This window comes from Crotalus tigris, unplaced genomic scaffold, assembly GCF_016545835.1.
Source record: "Crotalus tigris isolate CLP2741 ecotype Arizona unplaced genomic scaffold, ASM1654583v1 scf7180000024470.1849372, whole genome shotgun sequence".
In the NCBI taxonomy this organism is placed as follows: Eukaryota; Metazoa; Chordata; class Lepidosauria; order Squamata; family Viperidae; genus Crotalus; species Crotalus tigris.
This window is the reverse complement of record NW_024100641.1, coordinates 558,805-569,849: the sequence shown is the minus strand read 5'-3', so window position 1 is coordinate 569,849 and position 11,045 is coordinate 558,805. Positions and strand designations below refer to the sequence as shown.

Sequence of the window (11,045 nt, the reverse complement as noted above, 5' to 3'; positions counted from 1 at the left end):
TGGCAATTCAATCAGAAAGGATACATCACCTTAAAATCTTTGCAACAGCACACTCTGTTTATTACACATATCTTATACATTATAATATAAAATATTTAGCAATTTTAAATACTTCCCGCTTTATTTTTTTTTAAAAAAAAATAAGAAAACTTTACAGGCAAACCACAGTTGTCTTTTCATCAAATATGCATTTACTTTACTGCCTTAAGAACATAAACACTCATTTATAACTCTTTGCATATGCACTGCATCATTTCACATGTTTATTAAAATTACACAGCAATTCTATTTCTATTTGGCCAGAAAATCCACATATCTCAGAGAACCTCAGTCTCATATATAGTTACAAAAATGCAAAGATATACATTTTATTTGTTTATTAGACTTCTGTGCTGCCCATCTCACCAAGGAGATTGTAGGCGGCTTACAGTCATGCAATTAAAATATCATATAAATCTTTAATATGTTAAAATGTTAAAAACAATAAATAAAAACCTTACATTTTAAGGGAGGAGCTGGGGTCTAAATAAATGCCTTTGTTTACACACACACAAAAATCAGACTATAACTATGTGAGGGAAAGAAAAAAGCAGATGAGTTATTTCAAGTTACAGGAACATATTTTATGGAATTACTTTGTAATGCAGTCTTCCTAAAAATCTTCCCCGTCAAGACAGCCCAAACATATACTCTATTTCCATAAGTTCTAGTACAATGTTTGGACTTGAATGTTTGGCAAGATTTTTAGGAAGGCTGCATTATATATATTTGTTCATATTCTTAAAAATATTACATTATTAAGAACATGTGCTTTTTTTTAGACTTTTAGAGCTATATATTACCCACTAGTGCACTCTGTCAGGACATAACATAGTGTTGGTAAATTCTCTCTCTATAAAAATACATTTTACAAATGCATTTTCTTTGAGCATCATTTCATGAAATTAATTTTCCCCTCAGTTCTTCAAGCTGAAAACTGTGGCTTCTAAAAATGCCTCCCTATCTCTAGCTGTTTCTTTTTTAAGAAAACTAAACCAATTATTCATATGTTAAGTTTCTCTTTGAAGTTACTGATAAATAATTCCCATTATTTTCAGCAGCTTTTGAATCCTGATAGTAAGACTTTTTGAAGTACAAGCTTGTTTTACAAACTAAATGATCAAGGTATGATAATTGAGTGTAAAACATGTTCCTTAGACTCAAAGTGCTCAGAATGAAACTTGAAGTGCTTCTGAAACAAAACCCTCAAACAGATTATGCAACAAGGAGGGACTGACCCTTATATTTTATCTGTACAATTTAATTTAATTTGATCTTTTCACTTTGAAGTGGTATACATTGTATTCAAGGCAAAGAACCCTTTTGAGAAGGCTTCAAAAGAAAACTTGAGTAATAGCAAACAGGAAACTATAACAGCTAGTTCTAAAACAAAGCAGTTAAAAACTTTTGCCCATATATTTTTTTAATAATTTAGAAATATATTCAGCTCAAATGAAATAGTGGAGGTTTAGGATCTGGTATCATGGATCACACAGCTCTTGGTAAAGAATGCTGTTAGCTGACATCTGGAAAACCTGCCATGTAAAAAGCTAAAATGGCAACCTGCTTCCATGTAGATTAAAATGATCATCAGATTTCTCAATTTTCTCTCAAGTTGGTTAAAATAATTAAACTTGGATTTTCTGACTTTTTCAGCACTTAGGACAGCAGTCTCTTCTTTCTTGCAAAGCAACTCAGTTTTTTGCCAACAGCTTTTGAACCAAACCCTAATCACTTTTTTTGCATTTTGGAGAAAATAAAAACTTCAGCCTTCCAGTAACAGGAGGGAATCAATACTGGGCTAACAGGATTCTCCTTGGTCTGTTATTGGAAAACTCATCAAACATGGAGCTTCATTAAAAATAGTAACTATAGTGCCGCTGTTAATAGGCACAGATCACTGAAAAATATATTTCAGTTATTCGCTTTTTTAGTTTCTTTTTCTTTTTTCTTCTTTATATTAGTTTGTGTTCATCTTTGCTTTCTTGTTTAAAACTGTGTGTGTGAGTGTCTGTAAAATTATGGGTAATTTACCAAAACTAGTGTATGGTTCTACCACTAGGTACCAGTTTTCCTTTGGTCTATTTCTTGAGCTGAATATATTAAAATCCAATTTTATTTTTCATTAGCTGCTCAGGATCATAGGTATGAGATGGCCGGCTATATAAATTGAATAAATGTATAAGTAAATCTTAAACGCTTGTCCTTCTGTCAGTTAGAATTAGATGAAGGTATTCATAGTTTATTTAGTCACAATCCTATGTATAGCAGTGCTTCAATGTGTGGTTGGTAATAGTTGTGGTCTAATACCATATAACAAAACTTCAGTACCTTGCAGTTGTATGATTATGATAATTTAAGGAAGAATAGAATCCAAAGCACTTACAAATATGTGCTTTCCTGTTTTGAATCAACTCAGATTAACTACAAGTGCTTAGTAATTTAGTAATATGCAGGAAAATGATTTTTGGCTGAAAAAGGGAGAAAAATTGTAAAACCACTTGGTGGCAGTAAAAAACCTACCATAAAAAAAGTTGAAATAAGAAATCTGGAGAGGAAGATCAGGACAAATACTGCTGAGATTTCCCAAATCCCAATTTTTATCTTATTTGGTGAAATAAAAGAACATATACAAATAATAGTTGTGTTGAGAGACAGAAGGAAAAGAAAAAGGTAGATGAAAGGAAGGAAGGAAGGAAGGAAGGAAGGAAGGAAGGAAAGAAAGAAAGAAGAAGGAAGGAAGGAAAATGAAGGGAGGGAGGGAGGGAGAAGAAAGGAAGCCATGATGTCCACATGTCATGGCCATAAGATCAGACTACGTGCAGTCTTTTCCACAGGTGCTCTGTTATAGGAAATCAGGTTAGCTGCTCTTTTTAACATGAACTGGTCTTTAAAAATCTGTTTACATTTTTTTATTCAAGCAAAGTCCATTCAGTTAAAAAAGAGCTGATGTGATCTTGAACTAGAAATAAAGGTGGATGAGAAGAAGGAAGGAAGGAAGGAAGGAAGGAAGGAAGGAAGGAAGGAAGGAAGGAAGGAAGGAAGGAAAAAAACCCAATCTGAAGTCCACTTAGAGCTATAGAAAGTCACAGGATCATTTTAGCCATTGCAGGGACAAATATGGGAACCTCCAGATTGAAAGCAACATATAAAGCAATAAAATAAATACAGGTAAATAAATCAACAAATAAACAGTCTCAGATATGCATTCAGTGAAAGAACTCAAGTAGATTCTTTGGATTCACTCAATTTGGTCTGAACCAATCTGAGACCTGACTGGGAATTTCACACCAGTGACATTTAGAAAAATTGTAGGGTTCCCCCCCCCCAAAAAAAGATAGCATTTTCCAGGTTTAATACAGCACAATGATTATTTCAGTACTTCAAAGACCAGCAATTTAATCAGCAGGTCAAAAAAAGCACAGGCATAAATGCCATGATAAGCAAATATAATGCTTGTGCTTTAAAATAACTCTTTGATGTTGCAAGAAATCAGAAGGGTGCCTTTGGAAGCAGAAGTGTGCAGCCACCTCCTCTGAAGGCGAGAGAAAGAAAAAGTCTTGCTTAATCTTAAGGGCTAATCATCACTTTTATCAGATGAAAGGGAGGCATCTGAGATAATAAACCGTTTAATCCCTAAACGACCAGAAAACTCTTTGTTCTTCTTATTGCAAAAGTCTAAGACTCCCTTAAGAAAGAAGCACGTTAAGGTGAGACTTTTAAGTCTGAAATGAATGAATGCAGACGCGCACAAATGTACATATCAAGAATCCAGGCAAAACTAGATAGCTTAGATAGACTGGGAATAATGAAAAAAAAAAAATAATCGATAACATAACATGATCAAAGGTCTCTTCCCCGGGGCAGGAATTAAATCAACTCTCCTCTTCCCTGAGATTAAAAGGATCAAAACGGCTCCCATTTCAGATCCGGGCTTTCCGATTCTGGCAACACAAGATCAGCCCCCCCCCCCCCCCCAAGGACCCATCCGATTCTCCGTGTGAAGCGAAGGACACTCGCCGGAGACCTGGCTCTTTTCCAGCAACTGTGAAAGAACCACCTCGCTCGCATCCCGCTTGGGGTGATGTATGGGGAGGGGAAGGGTAATTAATTGCTGCTTCTCGTCACCCCTTCCTGGTGATGGGGCGGGGTGGGGGGGGGGCGCAGCGCAGGGGGGAGAGTTGCATGAGAATAGGGAGCGTGTGGAGCACGTCGAAATCCTGACAGCTTGTTGACATCAAAGGCTGGCAAGATTAGGCAGTCCAGGTATAAAAACCGCCCAGTTTTCGGCGGGCTGTTGCGGGAACGAAGGCTGGAGAGAGGAGGAGGAGGAGGAGGAGAAGAAGAAGAAGAAGTTGCTCGGAGTTGCTCGCGAGAAGGACGGAAAGAAAGAAAAAGTTTTACAGAAGGGAAAGGAAAGGAAAGGGAAAAAAAGTAGAAGGAAAGGAAAGGGGGAAAAATAGGAGGAGAGGAGAGGAGAGGAAAGGAAAAGAAGGGAAAGGAAAAAAAGTAAAAGGAGAGGAGAGAAGATTCTTGCTCTCCTGCCAAGCCCGCTCCGGAGATGTCTTCCAGATTCACTTCAATCTTGAAGCGGGTCTATTTGACCCTGGCGTTCCTCAACCTGTTGGCCACTTTCCAGCCTGCCGTTGCTGGCTTCTTCCCGCAGCGAGCCGGGGAGCCCTCCGCCGCAGCCCGCGTCCGTCTCCGGCACCCCAGAGCCGCGCCCAGGTACCCGGTATACATGCTGCACCTCTACCGTTCCCTGCTTGCCGGCAGCCACCTGGGTCAGTCCACCGCCGAAGCCTCGGCTTTGAAAGAATCCGACTCCATCCTCAGCCTGGTGGCTCGAAGTAAGTTCCGCGCTTCTCTTTATCTAATTAATAACAACAACAAGTTGTTGTTGTTGCTATTATTATTATTATTATTTTGGATCATCACACAGTCAGCCAGATGTTCAGACTGGATTTGGCATTTTTGTCTATCTATCGAGTCCTTACATTATTATTATTATTATTATTATTATTATTATTATTATTATTATTATTATTATTAATCATCGCACAGTCAGCCAGATGTTCAGACTGGATTTGGCATTTTGTCTACCTATGGAGTGCTTACCCAGGACCTGGGATAGGCAGATGTGGATGTTTGATGGTATTACAGATATCGTCGCAGGATGGAAGCAGTTCGTAGTAAGGCCGCCTTTTGCAATTGACGCTTTTATTATTATTATTACTATTATTGTTGGGATAACAGGACTGGGCTGCGCTTGTATTTAGAAAAGGGTGATAGCGGTGACTGTGAGGTTCCAGACCCCCGTCCCCTATTCCTCATTGTGGATTGCAGCCCCCACCCCAACTTCTCTCCCCACCCCACTCCCGCAGCCGTCTGCAAAAGAGAACCAATCCACATCCTTCAGATCCTTTTGACATCCTGCAGATACCCATGGGTGGGAATGGGGTACCAAAGTGAAAAACTCTGCTCCTTTGTGTATTGTGGGGAGGGGGGGGAAAGAGAGCCAATATAGATGCAGGTAGCTCATGAAGGATGTCCTGAAAAGTTGCAGCTAATAGTTCCCCAGAGCCAAGGCAGGCGTCGAGTGGGAGACACTAACGTGAAAGTGAATGGAGCAGATCGGCAGGTTCCTTCGCTGCTTTCAAAGGGAGGGGACACTGACTTCCAAATGCGCCCGTTTCTAAGACAGCCCAGGCAAGTCCACTTCAGAAACATGACTGGGTTTCCACGTTCCACAGATAGAGTCCTTCTCACGTGTCTCTACACTCATTCTTCAAAGCGCTTATGCTCAAGCCTAACCCTGGGTTCAGAAAGCAGAATGGCTGTCTTGAAGTAACTCCTTCGCCTGATAAGTTGGTTCATGCTACAGTAGTTGGGTGTTGGGTGTTTCTAGGCTACTGATAACCGAACCCATGTTAGCCTAATATTATAGAAGCCCATAGGAATAGCACGAACAGGTTCCATGTGTATCACCCCCTTATGGAAACCCACACGCAAGATATATTCACAGCCCTGCACCACTCAGAATGTGGTGGTATGAATTGGGGGGATTCATTGGTAGAAAATCGAAGCTGGTTTTGTGGCTTGACGGAGAAGGGTGATCTAGAAACGTAAAATATAAATTAATCTTATTGGGTTTCATGGCAATTAATGGAAGGGCTATTCACTGCAATAACTGCCCTTTCATCAATTTCAATGAACAACGGAGTACTGATGCTGGGTGATGATTATTTTAGTAATGTTCTCCAGTTGGGGAATATCAAGATGACCAATGACCAATCTCCATGCCATCCCTTGATCCTTTTGATTGGATGTAACTCAGTTAGTCCTGGGATTTCTTAACACAGAGAGAGACTCGTGCTTCTAACTCTCTCTCTCTCAGATGTGTGAAAGACTAACTTTCTTCTGGCCTTTCTTGTTTGCTCACTTCAGTAGTCCAAAGCCCACTGTGATGCTATAAAATAATGAATTTTCCCTCCATCCCTTTTCCACTTTAACGTTTTTAAAATAACTCGCAATAGGTGATTACAGCTTTTCGAGGATGTTACAAGGAGTGGGAAGGAATGATCAAAGCAACCCAGGATGTGGAATTCAGATTTCACTGACATTTAATGAGATCTGGTCTTTGAACACCCACAACCCAATTAATCAATTACTTAATCAATATTGGACATTAAGACATTAAACTGGAAGACATTGGGGTGTGAGCAGTAGTTTGCAGAGGTGTATGGAGCTGCTATTGGCAGGACCCAGGTTAATATTAGTTGTTTATAAAAGTTTTTTTTCCTTGTAAGCCTTAATTACAGGCTACCAATGTCTTTATTTGTGAAACACAACAATTCACAAAGCATTTTAAACACATTTATTTTGCCTTTTATGTCTTATATATCTTATTTATTCTTCTTGTTACAACCTCATAAACAGACTATTGCTGTTATTCCCATATTGTGAGTTTGGAGAGGCAGAGACTGCTGTGTGTGTGTGTGTTTGTGTCTTTGAGTCAGTTTTGACTCCTGGACAAGTCAGTTTTGAGTCCTGGACAATTTTCTTGGCAAGGATTTTCAGAAGTGATTTGCTAGTGTCTCCTTCCTAGGGCTGAGAGAGTGTGACTGGCTCAAGGTCACCCAGCAGGTAGAACTAGAACTCACAGCATCCTGGTTTCTTGCCTGATGCTTTAATCACTACAACAAAGTGGCTCTCTGCAAAGACTTGAGTTGAAAGTTAATGGCTTGGCTACTAGGCAACTTTTCCAGTGTCGGGCAGAGGTTGGAGGCATAATTTGCAGCTCATTCTCTTAGATGCCAACCAGAAGAGCTAATTAGCAAATTAAGAATGCATTGTTTTGTGCAATGGGTCTTAAATTCCCAAATAAGTGAGAATGCACACTAAGTGCCTTGATTGTTATTAATGATCATGGAATCCATATGCTTACCTTGGTATTTAAGCCTCATTCTCTTTTGGCGAGACAAAAGCATGGATTAACATGCTCTGATCTTTCTAGCCTGACTGTAGTTTAACTAAGAAGCAGAAGATGGCAGAGAAGTATTCCACTGGGTCCCACAGTAACCTGTTTGATCTTAGTGTCTCAACTTAAATAAGGAGGATTCTGGGTCCTTGCTTAAGCATGATTTATAAATGAACTATAATTAGCTTCCCCCCCCCTTTGTTCAATCAGGTGTGTTTTTTCAAGGATTGCCTGGGCAAGTCCCTGTGGTTTTCTTGGCAAAGTTTTTCAGAAGAGATTTGCCATTGCCTCCTTCTTAGGGCTGACGGAAAGTGACTGGCCCCAGGTCACCCAGTTGGCTTTGTGCCTAAAGCAGAACTAGAATTTGAGGTCTCTAGTTTTCTACCCTGATGTTTTAACTACTAAAGTGGCTTTCTAGGATCATACAATAAACAGGGTTTGGAACTATAGTTTTGTGTAAATGTGCTAACAATCAAAAGGTATTCATTTAACATACTCCTCCAGTAAATCTTGAGCCGCAGTGATGAACATTAAGTGATGAGAATATTGGAAGGATATGAAGCTTTGAGAATATGAAGCTTTGGATATGAAGCTTTGATCCAGTGGTTAAGGCACCAGGCGACTCTCTTTTCATTGACCACTAATTTGTCACTTAGTTTAAGAACTGAAAACTTTTAGGAAAAGTAGCATGAATAGATTGGTGAATGTATGGATCTTACAAACTGCACTGCGTACAATCATCTTTGGATGCAAACAGTCAGCAAAAATATTTCCCCAAGTTTGATCCAGGAGAGGAGACATTATGTGAATAAATACAATCGTATCCCAATTACAAATTTGAACAGAGCCGAAGATTCTTCCAACACTACATTTTTGCCTTCATAGATTTTATTTCTCATTGAAATGTCTTCCTACATGATATTTTTGGAGTAGTTCTGGAATCGATGCTAACATTTCAAAGTGTGAACTTTATTTTGTAATTACTATCCTTCTGCTGTCTTCCAGCTTCATTCCAATTTGGAGATCACTGGGACTTCTCCTTTGACATGACTTCCATCTCCAGCAACTATGATATCAGGCTGGCACAGCTCCGGGTTCATCTGCTGACCTTCTCTCAAACTAGAAATATCACTGTGCACATTTATCACAGCCACAACCACACATGTTATGGGAATCAGACTTGCACAGATAGGATGTTCTTAGGTTCGTTTGTGAGTAGCCTCTCCCTCAACCATTCACCCTGGAAAGTCTTCAACATCACTGGCTTATTACATTTTTGGCTCCACCAAGGGATGCCATCAGGCATTGAGATTCCAGAAGTCCCACAGCAAGAGTGGGAAGAGGGGAATATATTTGAGGACAATAGTAACCCAACAGCTGGTGCCTTCCAGGATAAGCGTGTCCATAATAATTCTAGAGAGGACAAGAAGCATTTCGTCCACAATGGGCCTGACAGAGCACTCCTGGTGATCTTCTCCAAAGATAAGGAACGCATGGAGCCTTCTCAGAGTTCAAGTCTCATTAAAACTGTAGAGATGTCCAAGTATGTTCTGTTTGACAACACTACTAAAGAATCTGGAGGACGTCGCCATCGTAGGAACAGGAAACAAAAACAAAGAATTAAACTGACTTCTCTCCAATCCTCCAAATGGGCAGAGGAAGGCAGATTTGTATGCAAAAGAGTTGATATGATGGTGGATTTTGATAAGACTGGCTTTGGAAGTTGGATTGTACATCCCAAGAAGTATAACGCGTATCGATGTGAAGGAGAATGTCCATCACCTGTGGATGAGACCTTTAAACCAACAAATCATGCTTATGTTCAGGTATGAAGGAGTGTGTGAGAGACCATGGGGCTTGGTAGAGTAATACTCCCCAGTTCTTGGGAAAGGAACTGGAAAAGCAAGCTTTTACGAAGCAGTAGTAGTGTGACCTTTGTCTAAAATTATGCACATGCTAGTTTATAACATAGATTCACATTTAGAAGTTCCACTTTACTTTTAGAAGTAAGGGCCCCCCTTGTTGCTTTGTGAAGCAGATTTTAAGGATGCTTTGTTCAAGCTTGTTCAATGCAAAACATGTCATTGAAGATCTGCAATCCACACCACTCAGCATAAATAAAGCCAGAACAACCATTCATTGAACAAGTAAAGTTTGCTGGAAGAAATAAAACATCCTTTCCCATTGATCATACTGGATAAAAATGCAGTTGTTGGTTTGATTGGCATAGCTGTCTAAAATGGAATATATGACTCCACTTTTGATGGCTGAGCCTTCTGAATGTGTTGGTGATTCCTCATGTGAATCAGAGTCCACCCAGGGTCTTGGTCAATTCTGAAATCATGACAAATCAGGATTGGGGGCAGGGAGTGCTTGGTGCTCTCTAAGCTTCGTTGTTTTCTTAGAGACCTTTCATTACCCAAACTAGGTAACATCATCAGATTAGCACTGATGATGTTACCTAGCTTAGGTAATTAAGAAAACCACCAAACTCAGAGAGCACCAAGGACCCCTTATTTTAATCCTGAGCTACAAATATTCTCTTATTGAAATCAGGATCTGCCAGTTCATAATAGCAAATCCTCTTGATCTCTCTTGGATTTACTCTTACAGATGATGCTCATGATTTCCTCTTCTGTTTCACAGAGCTTGCTGAAGGTGTATCAGCCTAATCGAGTACCTTGCCCATCCTGTGCTCCAATCAGGTTAAGTCCATTGTCCATGTTGTATCATGAGAAAGGAAGAATAAGGGTCCGTCACCATGAAGACATGGTAATTGAAGAATGCGGCTGCAACTGATGCTTATGGGCTATTGCTGGCTGACTAATGGGAGCCTTCTGCAAGTAACATCCCATTAGTACATATTTTATGGCAGAGGACCAAAGAATTTTTGCTGGAGAAGCACATTCCTCAAGAAGTATATTCCTCAGCACACAGAGATCAAGTTGTCCTTCTAAAGTCTTCTCTGCAGCATCCTTACCAGACCAGGAGTTGAAGTAGGCGCATGGGCTTGCCTCAGCCATTTGATAAGTAAGATAAATGCAACACTCACCCTGCAAGAGAGCTTCATCAACCACTTCTATTTTTACAAGAAAACTAGATTCAAAGCATGTTCAAATTAAATAAGGATGGCCAATGAAAACATGTAAGACTTTATTAGCACACCAAGAGTCTATTTTAGTGAAACCTTTCTAGGTTCTCTTAATACCTGGAACTTATTCTGCCAGAGAATGGAGCTGTGATTCCCCAACTCTAACCCCAAAACACAGTATTTGTTCTACATCCTCCCATGTTGGGTCACAAATATGGCAGTTGTTTTAGTCAAGGATTCCTAAGCTTTAAAGATTGTGATGCCTTCATACTGATATTATTCTGAGGATCATTTGCTGGGGAATAAGTGTGCAAGGAGGTTATTGGTTTTTGTTCTGTTTGGGGGCTTTTTAAACTATCTGTTGGGCTTTTTAAAAACACCCGATGGGATCATTTGTATGCTGGATCTCATGGACAATCCATTTGATCTAGCAGA

At 39.7% G+C, this 11,045-nt stretch overlaps 1 protein-coding gene across 1 annotated transcript; it reads left to right on the top strand.

Annotated features, from left to right (window-relative positions):
* Positions 1 to 4,585: 4,585 nt before the first annotated feature.
* Positions 4,586 to 10,318, top strand: NODAL (nodal growth differentiation factor). Its single transcript, XM_039332964.1, has 3 exons — positions 4,586 to 4,889; positions 8,525 to 9,345; positions 10,166 to 10,318. Exons 1-3 carry the CDS (start codon positions 4,601 to 4,603, stop codon positions 10,316 to 10,318), a joined length of 1,263 nt encoding a protein of 420 aa, XP_039188898.1. The 5' UTR covers positions 4,586 to 4,600.
* Positions 10,319 to 11,045: the final 727 nt, after the last annotated feature.